Source organism: Diabrotica undecimpunctata, chromosome 8 (assembly GCF_040954645.1).
Source record: "Diabrotica undecimpunctata isolate CICGRU chromosome 8, icDiaUnde3, whole genome shotgun sequence".
NCBI classification, from domain to species: Eukaryota; Metazoa; Arthropoda; class Insecta; order Coleoptera; family Chrysomelidae; genus Diabrotica; species Diabrotica undecimpunctata.
In genome coordinates this window covers 140,990,151-141,013,197 of record NC_092810.1, presented here as the reverse complement: position 1 = coordinate 141,013,197, position 23,047 = coordinate 140,990,151, and the positions used below count along the sequence as shown (strand labels likewise).

Genomic DNA, 23,047 nt, shown 5'->3' with positions numbered 1-23,047 from the left:
TAGTTCCAATTGGCCATTCAGTTTATTTGCGTGAAGAATATGACGACATAAAGAAAGTCATTGATCTGTTGCAATATCACATGCACCAATGGATCATTTGTGTTGACCTTAAAATGGTCTGCTTCCTACTTGGTCAACAACGTGGATATACAAAGTTTCAGTGCTTTTTATGTATGTGGGACAGCAGAGCTCGTGCGCAATATTGGGTGCAGTTGAATTGTCGACAGAAAGAATGTTATATTTCCACCTCTGCATATAAAATTGGGTCTTCTGAAACAATTTGTTAAAGCTTTGTCAACTAAAGGAGACTGTTTTAAATTTAAGTACCCCGTGTCAAAATTTCCTAGCCTGTCATTTGAAAAGATAAAGGCCGGTGTTTTTGATGATCTACAGATTCGGCAGCTTTTTGCAGATGAACATTTTGTGGTAACAATGTCAAAAATTGAAAATAATGCGTGGTTGGAATTCAAAAATATTGTTAAAAACTATCTTGGAAATACACGAGCATTGAATTACGCCGACATTGTCCAGCAACTCTTGGAGAGCTTCCAAAAGTTAGGTTGCAATATGAGCATTAAAATGCATTTTTTACATAGCCACCTTTCTAATTTTCCGAACAATCTTGGTGCAGTGAGTGATGAGTAGGGTGAGAGTTTCCATCAAGATTTTAAGGTCATGGAAGCACGGTATGAAGGTAGATGGGGCGTACACTATGATGGCTGACTATTGTTGGAGCATCAAGCGCGAATGTACAAAAACTAAACACTCGAGATAAAGCTATAAACGAAAATTTTTATCTAAATTTGTAAGTACTGTTCATTTATTAAACAATTTTATTCGTATGAACTCGATTTAACTTACATTCAATTAGTGGAAAACAACTGTCAGATCTAACTCAAAAAAAAAATGTGTTCCACAGTGTAATCAAGTTTTGATCTTATAAGTGATTTGTAAATATAAATAAGGCTTTTATATTCTGATCCCAAATTGTTGTTACACAAACTTTGCACTACACAAAGATTTCTTAATGTGCATAATGTGCATTTTTGAAGATAGTAGACAGTTACCAAAGCCACCTCCTCGTATTATAAAATATCTCCAAAATAATCATAATTAAAAAAGTCCTAAATTGTGGGTGGCAAATTCATTTGGCTCTAAAAAATGAACAAAGGCATATTTTAACATGAACCAAAAAACACAATGCTTAAGAGACATGGTTGCAACCGAAAAATAAGGTTTTATGAAAATTAGCAAACGGAATTATTCCACAGGATGTTTTAAAGTTAGTATAATAAAACCACGTTTTAATTAACCCCGTTAATTAAGTCAAATATAAAATTTTATCAAAAAACTGACTACACCAAATTAAAATTCATAAATTTATACACAGTGTGCTAAAAAAATCATCAAAATAGGGCTAAAAATAAAGAAATTGAAATACTTTGAATCAAAATTTTCTCCTTTGCTTTTTTTTGTACCTAGTGTATATACCCATATATTATGTATTTATGATTTTTAGACGTTTATTTAAACTTGTAGCAGTATTCGTACTTACCACTTAAATCTGCTCTATATATTATTTCAGAAAAATACAAAATTAAAACTAAGGTTTTCACCTTCTCCATCATGGGAAAAAAATGTTGCTATATATGTTTCAAATTATTCATTACAATGAATTTGGGATATGGTTTTTAAAATACACTTATAATTTTGTTAAATTTTATAAATTTATCAGGACACTTTACGTTTTTAAAACGTCAGCATGACATTTAGGAATTGTGTGAGTTTTCGTAATATGGAGACATCTATTACGTAAAAAATAAATGTATTAATATCTTCTTTTTCAGCATTATCGTATGACACCTAGCACAACTGTTCTGTAACTGTTTGTTGTATTTGGTATTTATCTTCTTAATTTTTTCATATTTGTTGTAAATCTGTTTGCGTCTGCAAAGTAGCTTTGAACATGGTTTTCCTCATTGATTTATGAAAATTACCAACGGTTTATTGTGTTTTAAAGAGATTAAATTTTATAATACAATAAATATACCTCAAAAGCCTAAACTATGCTAAAAAGTCCCTTCATAATTTTTCATAAATATTTCAGTGAAGTAATCATGAAAAATTACTAAGGGAACAAAAATTAAAAAAACTATTAATACATCATTGAAAATCTCTCGATTTATTTTTTGTTATTTTAGATATTTGGGCAATTCTACCGCACCGTTCCCAATAAAAGGGTACCATTTGCATACAAGTTAGCTACAACTTTCTCAATTTAGGAATTGATTACTCCCTTGGCCAAAATAAAATGGTACAAAGTACCCCAATATAAATATTTTGGTTGATGATTATGGTAAGCCTAGTATTGATGTCGAATTCTGTCAATATCGAGACATTTGTGCGATGTGCTGTCCAGGATATGCGCATCATTCTACGAAAATATCAATCAAATAATCCCAAAAAAATCATTTTGAAACCACCAACTCCATAAACAAGAAGTCAAAAGTTGAAATAATTCAAATTCATTTATTCTAAGTAAGTGTAGAATTATGCGGAAGCCTTTTTACATTGCTCTTGAAAAAAATCAACAATTCTGAATACAGTAAATACCTCGACTAAGGCTTCTTTCAGACAGACGACATTTTGTCGTTGTCGTGCAGTGTCGTGTCGTGAAAAAAAGTTTGGCTTCTTTCACACGGACGACATTTTGTCGTTGTCCTCCTAAGGTACGGAGGACCAGATCTGACCAAACAACTACTAAAACTAATTAAAAAAATAATGGAACAAAACAGAATTCCTCAAGAATGGAGATCAAGCATCCTTACATACCTCTCTTCAAAAAAGGAGACAAATCGGACCCGGAAAATTACAGAGGAATTAATTGATTAAACACAACACTCAAATTAACAACCAAAGTGATAACAAATAAATTGAATGAAATGATAATACTAGCAGAAGAACAACAAGGTTTTAGGTCGGGAAGATCATGCACCGACGCTATATTTATAATGAGGCAAGTGCAAGAGAAGTCATTAGAATACAACAAACCGGCATATCTATGTTTCGTGGACCTTAAAAAGGCATTTGACCGGGTCAACTTAAAAGACGTTATCCACTTAGTCCTCTATTGTTCAACCTGATTATGGATGAAATAATAAAAAAAGTAAGAACTAAAAAAGGATACCAAATGGGAGAAAAACAACTTAAAATAATCTGCTATGCAGAAGACGCAATACCAATAATGACATACGCGGCAGAAACAAGACCTGACACAGAGAGGACAAAAAGGATTTTAGAAACAGCAGAGATGAAAACACTTAGAAAAATTGATGGTAAGACACTATGGGACAGAGCTAGAAGTACAGATATACGACATAGACAGCAAGGTGGAGAACATCAAAAACTGTGTAAAAAATAGAAGAGTAGAATGGAACGATCATATAAGCCGAATGACATCAAATAGAGTAGTAAAGACGGCAAGAGACGGTTCCCCAATAGGAAGACGATCAGTAGGAAGACCACACAAACGATGGAATGACAACTTACTTGAGGCACATTGAAAAACAGACAGAGTCATGTCTATATAAAAAGAAGAAGAAGAGAAGATTTTTTTTTTAAATTTAAATATTTAACAAATATTTATAAATCTAAATTCACTACCACTGTTTAAAATAAATCGCGATTTTTTCGCCTACGCACGACAAGTGTGAAAACTAGAATGGACTTGCTTGTACCACTGCAGTCGTTCACGACCACGACATCGTGTCGTCGCAGTGATCCCGCCGGGGTACTACGACAGTCGTGTACGACTGTGATTTTAAATAGCGTTGTGTGAAAGTTTACATTTAATCAATGTGTTAACTGCTATACACGATATCGTTGCCGTACACGACTACGACAAAATGTCGTCCGTCTGAAAGAAGCCTTGCTTCCCCGACTTCCGCGAATTCAGAGTTACGCGATTTTCAAATTTTGTCAATTCGTCATTTGAGTGCCAAATTATTAATAATTTAAGTTTGGAAAGATGTAATCCATATATGGATGTCATAGAAATCTAATTTCATTGTTAGCTTCAAGTACATAAGGCACTGAAGATGATCTGATTAGATCACAAACGTTATGCTGCTACTGTATAAATTTTGACAACACTTGTAAAAGTTTTAAAAAGTTTTAACTACATGTTTATTTTATATACCTAAATACAATGGTAAAGTGATTTAACTTCTATATGTTTTTTTAAACGATGGTATACAGCCAACTACTGGGATTTTCCCATTAATTTTATAAAATTATTTTTTTTTAATTATCTCATTATTTTTTAGTTGAAACATTTTTTTCTACGGTGTACAAATTCTTGGTAAATCAAATTTTTTGCGTTTTTACCCCCCTAAGAGGGAGTTTTAGAGGGATGACCGAGGGTAAAAGAAGTAAATTTTTTTGAATCTGTTTTGAGGTCTCAAAATTAATATTCTCTGCAAAATTCAGCGTGTTCGTATGATTTTAAGGGGTCAACTCTCTGACGACTGGACTAAGGCTAAATAACAAAAAATTGTCTTTACAAATTGTATATTTCTTAGAAAAAAACATCTTTCTCTTACTCTAGTAATCCCTTTATTGTAAGATTAGGCAAAACGGTTATTAGTGATCTGAATTTCGTATCTGCACAATTGCAAGCATATGAATATCCAGTTCTGACATTATTCTTATTCCATTTAAGCCAAGTAACTTTTGCTGCCACATCAGTGTTGCAGATTTTTTGATTACTGCTTGTTATAGCTTCGTATGGATTATTATGCCCAACCAGAACAATACAATGTTGAGTTATTGGTTCATATACTAGTCTCCAAAATACTTCTGGTGCTGGGAGCGCAGGAGAATGGCTTTTATCTTGATGGTTAACGTAAATGTACAAATCTACAAGTTCTTGAGTTTGAGAGTGGGGTAGGCTAGAAATTCCATAAACTCCTGTCCAGACTTTTAAGTTGACATTTTTGTTATTAGCATAATTTCTTACATCAGTTTCTACTTGATTCCAGTTACCTCCGTTAAAAGTATTCCATTGGGGAGCTGCATTGACATACCTATAACATGAAAAATATTTTTAAGACATTTTAGTCTATAACAAATGTATCTAGAAGTTTAAAAAGTTTTAAAGATTGTTTATTATTATACTGGTAGTTAGTTATTTATAGTTAAGAACTGCTGATATCTTCCTAAACTGCATTAGCGGCTTTCGTGACATCTTTAGTAAGTATTTATAATAACACGTGTCAACGTGGCATTAGGAAGTAAACAAAGTGTTTGATTTTCTCTTTTAATAGTTTCCCGAATATTGCGCAATGTAGTGAAAATTAATTACAAACCCAGTGCAAAAGATTAGTTTTAAAGTAGTTTATTCCTAGTGTGACAACAGTCACAATTTAATGTGAACAATAAACAGTACATTGAAGTTAGTGATAAACTTAAAAAGGGTGTTCAATTAAGAAAAGTAGTGTTATAGAAACGATGAATAAGCGCCACCGACAATTGCGGCGCACGCGAAAAACTTTTGCCTTTTTATTTTCTTAATTTGATATTATTTATTACTGTTGATCCTATATAAATAAAACATAAAAGAAATATGTAATAAGTTTTGTTGTCGTAAGTAATACATTAAATTAATGCGACTTGAATTTTTGTGTTCAATTTATTGAGTTTATTCATTTTATTTATACAAAAAATCCATTTTATGATTTTTGTCTTTTGCTGAAACATTGATAACACGATTATTAATTTGCAATTGTGGAAATCAACTTCTTTCTATGGTGGACATAGAAAGTGAATTTAATCTGTTCTGCTGCATAGTTTTCTCGGTAAAGATTTAATCATTTTTAATATAGAAAAACAACGTTCAATCATCGGTAGAAAAATATTTTTAATATTCGTTAGATTTTTCAGAAAAAAAAAAGTTTTGAAGCCAAAAGATGTTCTGTAAAATGAAACCTATCTTTGTCCTGATTAATCAGGATATCACACACTTCCTTTGTTTGTGCAGAATTTGATACCGACTGATGGCGCTTCTTCGGTGGGGAAGGTGGACGATCTAAGTTATATTTGAAATGGCTTTGTCAAAACTGTTTCAAAATCCGTTCATTTTAACGGCTTCCAAAGACCGAGATTGAAATTCTTTAAAAGATTTCACAATGAGGTATTATTTGGACGAAAAATGTAAGCCAATATATAAGATTTGCATTATTTAAATATCCCAGCAATGGCTCTGCTTGGTTTATTATGGTAAATTATTCCTGCTGCTCTCTAATATACTCCTCTCTAGACAATTTTTTAGAAGCTTTGTTTTTAAAAATTGTTCTGACAGTCCGACAGTCTGACAGTCTGTTAAAATTCCATTTTGTTGCTGGTGCTGTCGGAATCCTTTTTCTTTTTCACTATGTCGTCTAGCATGATATTTCTTTTTGCTAATCTTGAAAAAAAAAGCCGAAATACATGTAAATTGGCAAAACAATTGGCTACATTTGTATGAACACAAACACTTTTCTGAGATCTTAAATTAAATTGATGTGCATAACAATGTACATAAAATACGTAGGGAAAATCTTTTTGTACTTCACCTTGCTTTCCTGACATTACTGCCGCTCCATCATAGCTTTAACCTACTAGCTGATTTACGGAAATATTAAGCAGTTCCAACTCTTTTCTATTTTCTGTGGTTATGTCACTGGCACTATGTGAAACACGTTCTATAAATTTTCAAAAACGTTCGTGAATTTGGCCATTTCGCTCATATCTTAAAATAATAACAAGTTCCCGATGGGAAGAAAAATCAATACTTTCATCAAACTGAATGGATACAAACCGTGTCTCTAAAATTTGTTTTTTAATTTCTTTCTGACAAACAGTTACAATACCATCTATTATATCAGTTTGAACTATTTTGACGTACCTTTCAAAACATTATTTCACTGCAAATATATTCATGGATGTTCTTGTATATTCCTGGATTTATCTTTCTGATGATTAGTCGTGTCCCCGCAAAGGTATTTCGAACACGCCACAAAATTTTACAGAATCGATAAAACGGGACAAAATGTAACAAATCATTTTAACTTGGTCGTTTATGTCTTTTATTGACTTTCGATAGCAAGAATCTAATAATTGGCTAACATCAATATTGCCAATATTCGAGAGCTGCAATGAATTTACGAAAAGCCTTGTTTTTTAAATATTGTTGATAAGTGAAATAAATCCCGAATACCCGTTTTAGTTCACTCTGAAGAAATTCTTTAAAACCATTTGCGTGTTCTTTTAAAAACTCCACTAAATAAGGCTCCATCCTGAAACTTCCAAAATTGTAGCTCCAGTATCTTTGTGCAATGCACAAATCTTCACTATTTTAAATAGGCGAATCGCTGCTCTCACGAATTTTAAGATCTTCCTTTCTAACTACAGGGTTACTGTCTACTGTCTGGGTTTAACTTGAATTCCGTACTTGGCACGTGCATTTAGAGGTCTAGTGCAAATTAATATGAATAATAAATAAAGTTGTGCTTTAGTGATACTATATTTATGAGATGATTTAAAAAAAACATTTTAATGATACTATAATACTTATGAGATTTAAAAAAACTGTATTATAATGAAACTTTAATGGGTGATCACTGCACAATTGAACCAATAGAGAAACCACCAGTGCCTTCAACTGGTTGAAAAGGTGTGCCAATTGAACGCTTGTAGCATTTTTGTTTCACCATGTAAATAATAAAACACCAAAAAAGATCCTTAATCTTTTGCGTCTCTTAAATTGATAATATAAACATATTTAGTCTGTTTATAATGCATAAATTGATCTTTTTTTTGATCTTGGTTCTGCCTAGATATTTACGCTGGAAATAAATATGAATCTTTCCTCTTAGGTTGGTTGAAAGATGTATGCTGACAAGAGAATAATTTTGGGAAGATGATGTGACTACTCGGTGGACCGACTGCCAGAGCAGTCGATTTCATTGTTTGAGTCCAGATTTTGTCATCGGAAATTCGTTAGTGTAACAGTCAAGGAAACCAAATTGTGGTCTGAACGAGGAAACATGGCTTTCGGTTATATATTTAAAAACCAGCCAATTTTGGCTTAATTCGAATGAGTTTTGGTTAAAAGAAGGTGATTTAAACTTAAAATGTTATATAGCAGTCTTTATATACAAAGTTAGTCACCGGTTTGTTAAAAACTGTTTCTGTCAAGGAATTTAATAATAGCGTCCTGAAGGCTAAGTAAGCCGTTTTAAGTGAAAAATAAGCAGCTGAGTTTTAAAGAATACATGTTGTTATCATCCAGGATAAGCTAAAGCCCAGTTTCATGTTTGACTTCTCTCAAGATTTGTCCAGCTTCCATTTTGTATCTCCCATGGGTCGGATCTAGATCGTTGGAAGTTGTTGTGGCACAGTGATTTTTTGTATTCAAATCAAAGGTAACAAACTTTTTTTAACAATTCCAAAAGAAATAATTCGCCAGTGAAGCGATTAGTTTTGTTAAATTTTTCTAAATAAACATTTATCTTTAATATATTAAGATTTGCTCTCATTTCAATTTAAAGTTTTATACTTAAAACTTGATGGACTCACACAAGCAACACCTATAAATGGACTCACACAAGCAACACATTCATGATTTAAAGTTTTATAAATGAATATAAGTTTTATGGGTCAGCTTATTGTCATATTTTAGTTTTCTTTTAAATAAATAATAGATAATTAATTAATAATTAATTAATAGATAATTAATTAATAATTCAAAAAAGTTTGGTATTTTATTTCGACATATGGCAGTCAGTATATCTTCTTCTGTCATTTGGTCTATAACCATAATTTTAAAGTCTATTATTATGTTAGATGGTTCAATGTTGATAAACATAATTTTAATTCTGTTTTGTTTGAAGGTTAAACTCAATGTAAGGTTTGTTGATAAATTTGGATATTTTTATTTGTAATAACTGTTTATATGAAATAAAAATAAATATCTAATGTTTCTCTTTAAACCAGGAGTTTTAAATTATTTATTTTAAAAAGATATTCACCCTTGAAATTTTTTAAAAGAGAAAAACCTTTCTTTGTTTTCCAGACAGTCGTTCCTATCCATCGCCTTCCTCCGCCAAGTACGTTCTTTCTCATGTCTTCATCGATGTTATCAAGGATCCTTGTTCTGGGTCTTCCTCTTCTTCTCGGACCAATGGTTCTATCAAGGAGCGTTTTCTAGCTGGGTCATTTTGTTCCATCCGCGTTACATGCCCTATCCACCGCAGACGTCCTATCTTAATATGTTTTACGATATCAGGTTCCTTTTTCAACCCCAATAAGCAATAAAAAATTGTTACACGCTATGTGTCAAAATGGATAGCGATGAGTATGTCACGGAAGATGAGATAAGCAAAAGAGAAAGATTCGGAGGACGAGGAATTTAGCAAAGGTAAAAAAATATAGAAATTCAGACAAGAAAATGAAAAGTTGAAACAGGAAAACAAAGAAACCAAAGTAAAAATGGAAGAATTGTAAAAGAAAATACATAGAATGGAATCGAGCAAAAAACAAAATAATATAATATTTCAATAAGAAATAGAATTAGACCAAAATGTAGCAATAAAAAATTTCCAAGATTTCTTAAGCAAAGCCCTAAAAATTAATACGAAGATAAAAAGCGTAAGGGAAAATTGAAAATAAATTCTGCTTAACTGAACTCCGAAATGCAACAGTCAATCAGATAATAATGAACATTAAAGTAAATTGGGTAAAATTACGAAAAAATAATTAAATATTAACAATGACATGAACAAAACTGAACGTATGGTAAAAGTTAAAAGCAGAATAAAGGTTAAAGAAGTTAAATCGAGAAGAAAAAAGTAGAATTTTAAAAAATAAAAATAAATTATGAGATACGAATATGAAATAAAGGCCAGGAATATCTTTAAAAACAGATAACCAAAGCAAAAACCAAAAAATCAACAGAGGTAAATGAAACTACACAGAAAAGGGCGCGAATTTCTGCTTATAAAAATACAATAAATCAAATAGATAAAACTTTAATAGAGACGAAAAAAGAAATAGCTAGCAGACTAAACCAAGAATGATGCAGAATGACGATAAATGAAAAGAAAGTTGGCTGAAGAATATCAGAAATGGGGTTATATTGATAATAAGGTGATAATTGCAGATAATATTAGGGATTTAAGGCAGATTCCTTAGAACTTACTGTTGTGCTGGTGAAAAGTTCATATAAAGCGGGTCTGCCAAAACCATGAGGACCTTACGTTAATGAAATATCTAATAAGCAGTAAACAACTCAATATGTAAGAGTTGAGGTGACTCCATGATAAAATTAAATTTTGGAAAGCTTAGTCGCATCAATCGTATTCATGCACGCTCTATGTCATTGATTATAATGATCATTCTACAAAAAATAATATTTTCTTACCTGTAAGTTGCTCTTTGATGTGGTTCATATACAAAATCCGCTTTGGCAGCCAAATGTCCTCTATTTGGAAAAATACTTGTGTTTACATACTGTGTGGATGTAGATTCTAATCCAACTAGGGTATTATAAGTGGTCTGGATATTTTGGTACATTGCATTTACAGACCTGCCCATTCTATAAAAAATATCATCCTGTGAAAAGGAAGGGTTGGCAACATTTCTAGCTCTATAATTAATAGATGCCGACAGAATGAAATAGGTGTATATTGCAAGCTTACTAGTACTATCAAAACAAATGGTCATAGCTTCTGTGAAACGGTCAGTACTTAGTGCAAATCCGATTTGAATTATTTTTAATTTTTTATCATCACTAACACATTGATTGTTTGGATCATTTGTGTCAGTGTCTCTAGTAATTTCTCTAACGGTGGGATTAATTACGTTATGACAAGACAAATAGGACCAATGCACATCATGACCATTTATGGTAAAGACATCACCTGTTTTACATGTAGCTGTTACAATTGCTCCTAATGATGTACCGTTTTTGGTGATTTGAGTTCCAGGACATGCAAATTCCACTAATGCGTTCCTAGTAAAAGAAAGAGTAGTATAACCAGGTGTGGGTTCGATTAGAAACGTCGTACCATATTTTACTACTAACGGAGTTTTGCTACCAAATGGATTTATTTCGCACCCTAAAAAAGTTTGGTAATACTATTAAGGGACACTTTTATTAGACAAGTAAAGGTACATAAACTAAAAGATTTTAGTATGAATTACGCAAAAAGTTGTAACGATATCGCAGCCGAACACGTTATCGCTTTGCAACAGCTATAAGTGGGCTCGCACTCTCACCAACAACTGACCATTACCATAGAGCAAAAATTGGAGCTGCAGGTACAGATAATAGAATAAGTAACGGACTTTAAATATTTAGGCAATACACTGCTTAGCTACTAAAAGCGCGAAACAGAAGTGGAAGATCAAGTGAATCACCAGTGTAAAGAGAATACTACAAACAGCTCAGATAAAGAACTGTAAGCTAAGATACTATGCGACAGAGCTAGAAGTACAAATATACTACATGGATGCAAAGTGAAAAACGCAAAGGACTGGCTAACAAAAAAAATCACAACAAATAGACTAGGACCATGGAAACGATGGATCGACAACGTACTGGAGGCATATAAAAAAACAGGTTGAGTTTCGACATAAAAATAAGAAGAAAAAGAGTTGTATAATTTGGTATATAGGGTTTCAAAAATGTCTGGCAACAACATGTTTCTTCTTCTTGATGTGCCTATCCGTGAAGAAAGTTGGCGATCATAACAGCAAGTTTTATCTTGTCTGTAGCAACACGGAGAAGCTGCAGAGATATTCTGTTTTACTAGTTTCTGAGGTTGTTTAACCAGAATGTTATTCTTCTTCGTCCTGGATCTCCCTTCCAAATATTTTTCCCTGCAGGATGGTTTGTAGGAGGGCATATCTGGATTAGTTTAGCATAATGCGTCCGAATTGCTGGAGCTTTCGAGATTGTATGGTGTTCAGTACCTCTGAGTTCTTCTTAATTCTTCTGGGGCCATCCTTACTTGGAATTCGATTTGTCTTCGGGATCTTGATTATTTTTTAATATAATAATAGTCTCCCGTTTTATACCGCTTCGCGGCTTTGGGAGTATAGCAGGGTAGTCTGCTATATCTAGGGCCTACGGTATACAAGGAAGGTAACATGGCCAGTGCTACGCTTCAACCGCCTATTATTACCCCTGGTTTTACCCAAGGTACTCATTTTATTCAGGCTGAGTCGACCTGGGGCCTATAGACATTTTTATAAATGTCTAGTTGTTCTTGCCGGCGGTAGGATTCGAACTCCGGACCACCGGCATGCGAGGCAAGCATCCTACCGCTTGCGCTACGCAGGCCCTGATTATTTTTTAATACAAACTTAAATATTCTTTAATACACATCTCAAATGCTTTCAATTTTTTGCACATATTCTCGTTGAAAGTCCACGATTTTACACTTATCATGGTTCCATTCTTCATTTTTTATGGTTCCGAGGTAGTTAAATTGCTTCACTCTTTCTTTTTTTCTTAGTAATTATCGTTAGATTTTACTTTACGGTTATATTGAGTCCATATTGTTGACTGTGGTACATGATTCTGTTCATAAGAACTTGTAGAACATTATTATTCAATCTTCGCTTGTCCACTGTTTCACTTCAGTGTTGCTATTCTCTCTACAGCATCTGTCACTCCTGATCTTCATCGTAGCTGGCGGTTTGTTATCTTGTATCGCAGTGAAACTTCGCGCAGCAGTTTCCAAAACTACAATTGCCATTTGGATCGCCAACCTTCGAAAGGAGACGGCGCAATGAGAAGAAGATCGCAGTGAAACGCCCAACATAGCACGCTCCATCGCCTTTTGAGCCACATAGGTCTTTTTCATTGATCTCCTTATCATAGTCAACGTTTGTGTTCCATAAATCAACACTGATTAAAGGTTTTCCGTAGGACATATAAGAGAGAAAACAAAGATGAGGATTGGAGGAGCATTTGTGGACTCTGTAGTAATGTATGGAAGTAAAGTGTAAAGCAGAGAGAAAGTTAGATGTAGGAGAGATAGACTACCTTCGAAGGAGAGCATATTAAGGCAACAGAATCAACGAGGCCATTAGAGATAGATTAAAAATGTCATACACACGATAACTGATAGAATACAAAGGAAGAGTCTTAAGTGGTTTGGATATATTCTAAGCATGGAAGAAAGTAGATGGCTCAGTAGAGTAGAGGAAGGCCGAAGATTGTCCTGAATTGGAAATATTAGGAAGGCATTATAGCGCAGAAATTTGGAAGAAAAAGATTCTTAAGACAGTCAAAAATGGCGACTAGGTATGGTGATGCGAAAGTGTCTTGGAGGAATAGATTTTCCACCCAGGGAAAGTGACAGCCGTATGGTTTAAGTCTAGGTAAGGAATAATAAACAATAATGAAAATGTTACTTTAAATTAAACTTAAAAAAGCATAGTAGAACCAACAATTAAACAATATAAACTTACCAGTTGTAGCACATTTTCCGACAGATACTAAGTAAACAACTAATATTACTAAAACAGAATTCATTGTTGCTAAAAGGGAAAAATGCTTTAATGACATCCAATAATATGTAAAGGTATTTATTGAATTATTTCATTTTATCTAATTCCAATTAATATATATAAAAAAGGTTGTAACTCAATAAAATTAATACCAAAGATGAAATTTTATAACGGCAAATTAATAGGTTTATGGAGGAATTTATTACAAACCTTATTGGGATCCTAAATTTAAATATATACTACTCTCCAAAATTAACGCACCACCTCAAATAGACCATGAAACGATATTTTTTCTGAATTCTTTTGTGTATTTCGACGATTTTTTTCTCACATTGTAGGTATATTTCTAGTTAATTACAATATTAATGTTTTTCGAGAATTGTCAACGTTTTACATATATACGGAGTGTAAAAATAAAGTTGTGTTTTTTCATCTAATTTTGCAACACCCTGTGGAATGTATTAGAAACAAACACTATTTATAAACATCTTATTAATATTTTGAGATAGCTTCATCCTTTCTCAATATTTTCGTAAAAAAATTATCTCGATATCTCTATTATCAAAAAAGAAAAGTACGTTAAAAGCATTACTTGATTTTCTACATTCCAAAATTAACGCACCACCTTTCTGTACCATAATTTTTAAGCTATTTTTCTTTTGAATGCATAATTGGATTTTTATGATTTTTCTTTTCTCAGTGCAGATCTATTTCTAAGTAATTACTGTCTTAATGTTTTCTGGGAAAAAATCTTCTAAAGAATTTGTTCAGGCAATTACTTTAAGTGATGTGGGTTTAAGTCATCGTGTAATAGGTTTGAGGTTAAGAGTAGCTCATACTTCAATATCACGAGTTATTTAACGTTTTCTAGAAACAAATGACCAGACAAGACGGCGTGGATAAGGAAGAGGAAGACTCACAACACCACGCCAAAATCAGTTAATAAGGCTTAGTGTTATAAGAAAACGTTTTGTCACAGTCGGACATTTACAAATAAAAGTGGCAGATGTTCATATTATTCAAATTAGTAGAAACCAGATTAGTAGTCGGAGCACTAGCTTTAACCGTAAATTATCATAGAAGTATATTACAATTTGCCAGAGAGCATCTTGACTGGTATGTTGATGACTGGGGGCACGTGTTGTTCACTGATAAATCGAGGTATTGCTTATAAAGCGATAGATATGTGAGGGTTATTCTACGGCCAAGAAAACGCTACGCACAATGCAACATACAACCTATTACTTTATTCAATGGATAATCTGTAATGGTTTGGACAGGAATATCTCTTACAGTGAGAAAGGATCTTATTGCTTTAAGAAGAGGTTCCTTAACAAGTGAAAGGTATATTACAGACATTTTGTCTAACCATATAGTTCCATTTGCTCATTACATAGAAAATTATTTTCTTTTTATGCATGATAATGCTCGACCACATGTTGCACGTCTGGTCCGTGATTATTTGGACGAAGTTGGAATACAAACCATGAACTGGCCGTCCTGTAGTCCTGATTTAAATCCCATAGAGAATTTGTGGGATATTATTGATCGCCAATTCAGAAGCAGACAACAACTATCTGTCTCTCTTGACGACAAAGAAGTTATGGTGAGAGAAGTTTGGGATGCAGTTGATCAAGACCAAATACACCGCTTAATTTTAAGTATGCCTAGTCGCTGTGTAAAAGTCAAAATACTCTTTAGAGGTCAAAATACTCTTTATTAAGTGACTATGGGAGGGGCAATTGTTAAAGAATATTTAGTTTATGTTGCCTTAGGTTTTAGTTGTATTCTGTCAATAAAGTTTATATAAGTAGTGTTTTCTTTGCTTTAAATCATAATAAAATCTTGTTACATTTAAAGTTCTGTATAATCTTTAATAACGGAGACATCAAGATACTTTTTTTACAAAAATCTTGGGAAATGATGAAACTATCTCAAAATATTAGTAAATCATGGTTTTTTTTTATTAAATTTCACAGGGTGTTATAAAATACGATGAAAAAATACAACTTTATTTTTGCAAAACGTATACGGGTAAAACAGATAATTTCGATATCGATATTTTCAGAAAACATTATTACAGTTAAACAAAAATTATCAAAATCCAATTATCCGTTTAGAAGAAAAATGGTTTCATTATTTTTTCCAAAAAGGTATGATAAGTTCAGCATTAGATGGATTTAATTATAATTTATCTAATTTCTTTTAATCTTCTCTGTTCATTGCTGTATTCATTGACGCCAGGCCTGTCGTCAATGAATTGCTGTGACGCAATGTAGGGACGTAATTTTTAAATTAAGTATTTTAATTACTCATAGACATAGTGTTAAAGTTAGGTTTCGTTCAAGTTAGATTTCTTAAATTCATATTTTATTATTTTTTCCAAAAAGGTATGATAAGTTCAGTATTAGACGGATTTAATTATAATTTATCTAATTTCTTTTAATCTTCTCTGTTCATTGCTTTATTCATTGACGCCAGGCCTGTGAAATATTTTAGGTCACCTTCCTATCGTATTTCCCATTCTTCGTTGTCTTAAGTTGCTCCAGATGTATGTAAAAATTTAGTTTTAGACTCATCCCTTTTTTATTGTAAGTTATTGGTGTTATTAGTATTCTGTATCTCTAAAAATTTAACGTAAAATATTAGTCATTAAGAACATTTACAAAGATGTAATCCATCTTCTGTATAATAGAGAAGTTCTACTTAATATTATAAAAACTATCGCAAAACTTCTATAAAAACAACAAAAAGTCAAAATTGATGTACAACTTACAGAACCTATAGAAATAAGCAGCGAAATGAAACAAGTGGACTCATTGAGCCCCATGCTTTTCAATTTAATCATGAATGAAATCATGATTAAATTGAAATGGGAATTGACCTAGACATAACAGATACTATCGAAACCAAAAGACCAAACTGGGATGGACACGTGCATAGAATGCCGGAAAATAGATGAAAAGAAAGATAGAAAATTGGACTCCGTCCACTAGAAGAAAACGAGGTAGACCAAGAGGGTCATCGAGAGAATATGTCTGTTAGTTCATAAAAAAATAATAAAACACTAGCATAGAAGCTTCGCTTCAAAAATATAGGTGTTATTTGGCGTACTCATATTACATATATTTCCAACCATTTAGGTACCAATCTGAATCTAAAATAAAATACTCAGGTTTTCTGGTAATACTAACTCATTTTTTGTATCTTTGAAAATTGTATCTTTAAAAGAATATTATCCCTCAACTACTATAATCTGGGTCTGTCAGACCCAAAGAGCTTTCGACAACCACGCACTCTACCCAACTTAAGTAATTTTTGGCTGGGGCCCCGGCTATTCTCAGCTTATATAGTCTAAAATACGATAGTAAAGAGTGCATAAACTTTGTTTGAAACTAGCGACTTTTATAGACGTAGCTGGGTGTATTAGACCCACTTATATCAATATCGTAATTTTTACATAATTATTGTACTTAAGGTAAATATTATTTTATATCAGTTTAATTTATATTCTAATTTATTTTATTTAAGCCTTTTACCGTCGAAGATATTGATGCCTTATTTCAAAGTTAGGATTTTTGGATTGAAGATCCGAAAAATGTTGCGTCAACGATGGCATGATCTTCAACAAATGTTTTATTGAGTGCTGAGAAGATAGAAGCAGAAGCCAATATCATCCAAATGGCCGATGGCACCGATCAAAGCGATAGCGACCACGAAATTTTTAGTGATCATGATTCGGTCAGTGATATCGACTGGGATCCAGCAGATGAACAGCAGATTCAAACTTTATCTAGCGAAGAGACCGAACAATCGGAAAATAAAGATGCAATGAAAGAAGAAAAGCAAAGAAATTACTATTACGAACAAGACAAAACAAAATGGTCGAAAATTCCTTCAAAAAGAACTAAAGCTCTCAAAGAGAATATTGTGACAGTTCTGCCTGGTTTGAAAGGTACCATTCACGGTAATACTCCTGACAGTATTATATCCAAGGAAATTCTATCCCTCGAGAAAATTTCCTAAAACAATTAGTTCAAAGCTTGTTCATTACACTCATGAAGAGAAGAGTATAAAACTGCAATGTGCCCCGACAGATTCGAGCTATTCTTGGCACTTAATTTTTAAGAGTTCCTGAGCCTTCTCGAGCCAATGAGAATCGAAAAAGAAAAGATGTCATCTCTGTCCAACCAAGAAAAACAGAAAAACGAACTATGTTTGCGCAGAGTGTAAAATGCGTATATACAATATTGTGTTTAAATATAGAAAAAATGCAAAGAATAACTTCAAATTTGTTGTTTAAAAAATTTCTTTGTTTGGCGGTTACATTTTATAATAGAATTGGCAAGAGATATAAAAATAGGCTTGTATTTTTGCCTATCACGAGAAAGTTCTCAGTGGATTATTGATTATTACTTAAATATACTTCATCTAATTTACATACCGTTGCACGTCATAGCCCGTGAGATCACATGATACCAACACGAAATATTTAGGCGGTAGGTGTGTTCTTTTTTAGAATCACTTTGCCGAGTACACTGGCATTACAGTCACTAGACAAATTTTATTATATACGCGTAGAAATAATATTTAAATATTTGTGTTAATGTTAACTTAAAGAAATACACAATAATATGTTTCATTTAATTTGTATAAATGCATTATAAAGCGTTTTTATAAAGAACATTTGTTCGGAATACACTGTAACTGTAAACAACTAAATTGGTAATACTTATTTGACAGTTGCGGTGTTGACACTTTAGTTTTGTTTTTATTATTTACTAATAATTAAACTATGTTGTTTTTTAAACAAGCGGCTCAAATTGTTTTTAACAAGATTATTTTTTGACTCTTGTTTTGTTTCTATTTATTTACATTAAATATTAATTTGTTTTGTTGTATAATCCACTTTTGCAATAATTATGTGACCTATTTGATTTACAATGGAAACAGGATTTTTTTATACTTTGGCAACTATGTCAACTTCGATCTCTGTCAATGATAATGACGTGCAACGGTAAGTAAATTAGATGGACTGTACATACCCATTTGCCAAATTTTTCCTTTATCAATATGCTATCCATGTCCACAAGCCACAAAATTGATTGTGTACTACTTACAAAATTGCTTTGTATACTTGAAATTGTATCTAAAATAATATAATTCATTTTATTATAAACAAAAAAAACATAGATTTGCTAGAAAACAAAACTTAAAATCCGGAGTCCTAGATGTATGTCTACTGCTATTAAATATAATATGTATTTAATGGGGTAAAAAATAACCAGAGAACTCTTTACATACATACTACTGCTATGGGAATCACTAAAATTTAATTTCTAAATATACGTGAAAAAATTTTATTAACCTAAATTAAGTCGTCAGGAATAAAGTATAGAGATAATCCCTATTATAAATTTACTTTAAACCTTAATAAATTATCACATATCTTAAACTCATAATCTGAGCAAATAGTATATCTTTGAATGGCAAGATGTTTTTATTATTAGGGGCTTAAGTATGAAATAAACGATTTCAAAACAAAACGTAACTAGTATAATCCATAACTGCATAAAGAATAACCTGCTATTAACGAGAACTTTATGACAATTCCACAGTTAAAAAAGTTTATATACAGTAAGGTGTCGTTTTTTGTGGTGGATACGTTCCACAGAAAGACACAGATAAAAAAATTGCCTTAAAAAAGTATTGATATGTCCCGTAGCCTTCTAAAATTACATAAAACTAAGACAAAAACAAAAAAGTTTCCAGAAATTAAAATAAATAGGCTGCATGATAAATTACTTCGAATATCTGAAAGAAATTCATACAAAAGCTTAAAAAACTGGTCCATATTTCTATTCGTTTTTGTGACTTTTTATATTTATTAATATTGTGTCGATAATCAGGAAAACATTGGAACCTGTTTATTTTACTAGTATTGTTGTTGAAAGTAAACTAATTATTTATGAACTTCGTCTTCAGGTGGATGTTTTTCAAAAATGTCTCGTTCTAAAACGTGTTTAACCCTTTCGAGACGGTTTTTTTTAACGAGTTTTAAAAACATATTTTTGTGGTTTTTTATTTTTATATACACAAATATACCCTTTTTTAACAAAAAATGTTAATGAAAACGTTAGGGTGTTCGTGGGGGTAGTGGTACACATATGTACCATTAGTCTTGTGTATTGGTACATATGTGTACCAACAGTACCACATAAAAATATTATTATATACCACATAATATATTTGTATTACTTTATTACTCAAAAATACAAAACAATTACTCAAAAATACAAAATATTATTTACGGTGATATACTGCGAAACAGTTTTTACATAAAGGAATGTCACACTCTTCGCAAAGGGTTTTTGTACGTGTTTGAGTTTTATTATCAGTGCACATTTTACATCGTCTTCTTGTGCTTCCTTCAATTGGAAGATGTAATGATACACTCTCGAAACGTTTTCTTTTCATAAATATTCTTCCCTTCTTAGATAAACGTCGTATAGCAGCTATTTTTTGTCCTTCAGCTATCATTTCTTCTGCCAGAGGTACCAAAAATTGAATCAGAGGAATTTTTTTCTTATTTTTTTCATTATAAATAATCCATGAGTTTACAACTGACATCATAAGTAAGCGATGGAATACTTTTTTCCACCATTTGTTTGATTTACGATCTAAATCGTACAATCCTACCATTTGGTCTGCTAGATCAACCCCACCCATAATTTTCCTGTAGCACGCTATCATTTCTGGACAGGACACATTTACTTTCGAACCATCTCTCATGGTTTTATTGATAGATGAAACACTGTCATTATGGCAATTACTCAGCATCAAGACTTCCTTGGTGTCCTGCCATTTCACAAACATTAGTCCGTTTTCACTGCACTGAAATACGCATTCACCTCTTTGCAATTTATCTTTTATTTTTGGCAAGTTTTTTCTATTTTGGTTACAGGTCCCTATTGCTGCGTACTCTATATTTTCCAACAGACAAACCGAAGTAAACAAACGATCAAAGCAAAAGGTTATATCTCTTTCTTTTGCTGTGGAAACAAGTTTGTTCACTACACGTTCCCCAAGAGTTCCTTCTACATATTCAGTTTTGCGACCTGTGTAGATGTTGAAGTCGAAGGTATATCCAGTAAACGAGTCTGACCTAAGCCACATTTTGATTCCCCTTTTTACTGGTTTTAGCGGCATATACTGTTTGAGTGACGATCGACCTTTGAATTTCGTCATGGACTCGTCGATACTTTGAAAACTGCTGTCTTGTCGATATTTTTGAAAGGTACCTTTCAAGCATTGTACAACGTCATCAATGTAATACGTTTTTGAGGCTTCTGTTGGTTTCTTTGGTGATGCAAAATACATTTTTGACGATATAACTTTGAATCTGTCACGGGATATTGCATTTTGAATTGAAACGTTTCCCAGTGAAGGATGAGTTGACCAATAATTACTGATTTCTGGTACACGGTTGTAGCACATAACTAGCATACAACCAAGAACTATTTGAATTTCTCCTAAGTCAGTTTCTTTCAGACGAGCGTTTCTTCTTGACTGCTTACATATTTCAATCCTTTCATTAGTGCATTGAGCAATATACATATACAAAGAACGTGGAAACAACTTTTTGAAATATTGGTATGGCGTCAAGTTAGATTGTATGCCAGCATCCAATGTACAACTACGTTGACTTGAAATTTGTTTTTTCGGAGCAAAACCTTCATTTGGTGTTGACCACAACACAAAAGAACTACTAGGTGTGGCAGTTTCTTGTAAAGTTTCCTGTGTATCAAGAACTTCTAACTCTGATTCTGATTCTTCATCAGAAGTTTCATGAAAATTATCTTTGCAGTCCTCGTCTGATTCCGATTCATCATCAGAAGGCTTATACATGTCATCACTACTTCCAGACTCGGAAAATGATAATTCTGCATAATATTGAAGTTCTTTCTGTGTAAGTGGCCTTTTCTTATCCATATCTAAAAATGACATGAATAAGACTAATGGTACACTTACATACCGTACTATAAGACTATTGGTACTTATTAGTACCATAGATTTTAAAAACAGTCAAATGTTTATTTTACTATAAATAAATAACAATCTAAATATACTTACTATAAAAAGACACAAAAACAAACAGTCTGTAAAATGATATAATACAATTTAACTATAATTTGTATCAAAAAACAATGTATTTATGCTGACTGTAGCAACCAACACATCTAAAACTCGCAAATTCTAGGTTAACTAAAATATTTTACGCGGCTACACGTGAACGTGACTCAAACGATGCAATGGAGAACTGACTGGTACATTTTTAAATAATATTTAACGGCAAAATATCACTTTAGGCTTGTATGCAAACATAGTGGTACACATATGTACCTGGAGTCTCGAAAGGGTTAAACTAGCTTAATTCTTGAATACTCTTCTAGTTTAAATCATAATGTTTTTCTATCAATTTTCTAACATCACTGCTTTTTCTAGTTTTACTTTTAAAGTAAATCTTTACCTATTAAAGTACGTGGTCTAAGAGATTTATTTATTAAGAGCGGTTTCAACATCCTATCTCCTGATCTATTGCTACAAACTATTTATAATAGTACTCGGTCTTTACTTGCTTTATGCCCACTTGCCGTTTTTTCAACCTTTGCGATGTAAGTACGTTTAGGTATTTTTTTCCAATACAGTCCCGTTTCAACAGCGTTAAATACTTGATCGGCACAATAGTCCATATCTTCAATAATTTTCGCTAGCTACTGTGGAAATATTGTTGCTGCTGCTTTATCTGCTGTATCACTCTCTCCTGTGATCTTGATATTATGAAATGCATTTGTTTTTATAAACCCGATTACCCATCGTTTGCTAGCTGAAATTTTTTACCGGCTTTGGAAGTGGAAGTTGGTGGCTCTGTCTCTTTCATTAACTCATAAAACTGAAGAGCTTTTTCCTGGTTAATTAACCGCTTACAGAAATTCTTCTTTGAATTAGTTCCTCAATCCAAATTGCAATGGCTCTTTCTGTTCTTTCTAATAATACATCCCTTAAGTAAGATGAAAATTTGGCGCTTAATTTTGTACCAGAAATTATAGATTTTCTTATAGCAACTTCATTCTTCTTAATGGCTCTTACAGTTCGCTGCCTAAGAATTACAAGGTTGTATGATACAAAATGTAGAAACTGAAAAAAATGACTTTGAATATTTTGACTATTAGATTTGGTATACAAGAAAGTATATTTACTTTTATTTTAAACATAATAGATGAAAGTCTATTACAAAAGCACATTAAAAAAAAGGAATAGAAATTGTTTAATTTTTGCCATATTTTTATTGAAAAAATAAAATAACATAGAACTTAGTGACTTTAATAAAAAACGAAAACATGAAACATAAAACTGAGATTGCTGATCTTCTGATCAGCAATCTCAGTTTTACTGTTTATGTTGAGACATGTTGAAGAACATGTTTCTG

The 23,047-nt window shown here is 32.3% G+C and overlaps 1 protein-coding gene across 1 annotated transcript in view; it reads right to left on the bottom strand.

Moving 5' to 3' along the window:
• LOC140449144 (uncharacterized) overlaps positions 1 to 23,047 on the bottom strand; it is a 42,093-nt gene that overhangs the window by 5,721 nt on the left and 13,325 nt on the right. Inside the window, exons 10-14 of the mRNA XM_072542293.1 lie at positions 21,197 to 21,551; positions 19,968 to 21,145; positions 13,519 to 13,644; positions 10,460 to 11,156; positions 4,600 to 5,084 (exon numbers count right to left, since the gene is read on the bottom strand). Coding sequence (XP_072398394.1) covers positions 4,600 to 5,084; positions 10,460 to 11,156; positions 13,519 to 13,644; positions 19,968 to 21,145; positions 21,197 to 21,551 — 2,841 coding nt within the window. The remainder of the gene's footprint in view (positions 1 to 4,599; positions 5,085 to 10,459; positions 11,157 to 13,518; positions 13,645 to 19,967; positions 21,146 to 21,196; positions 21,552 to 23,047) is intronic.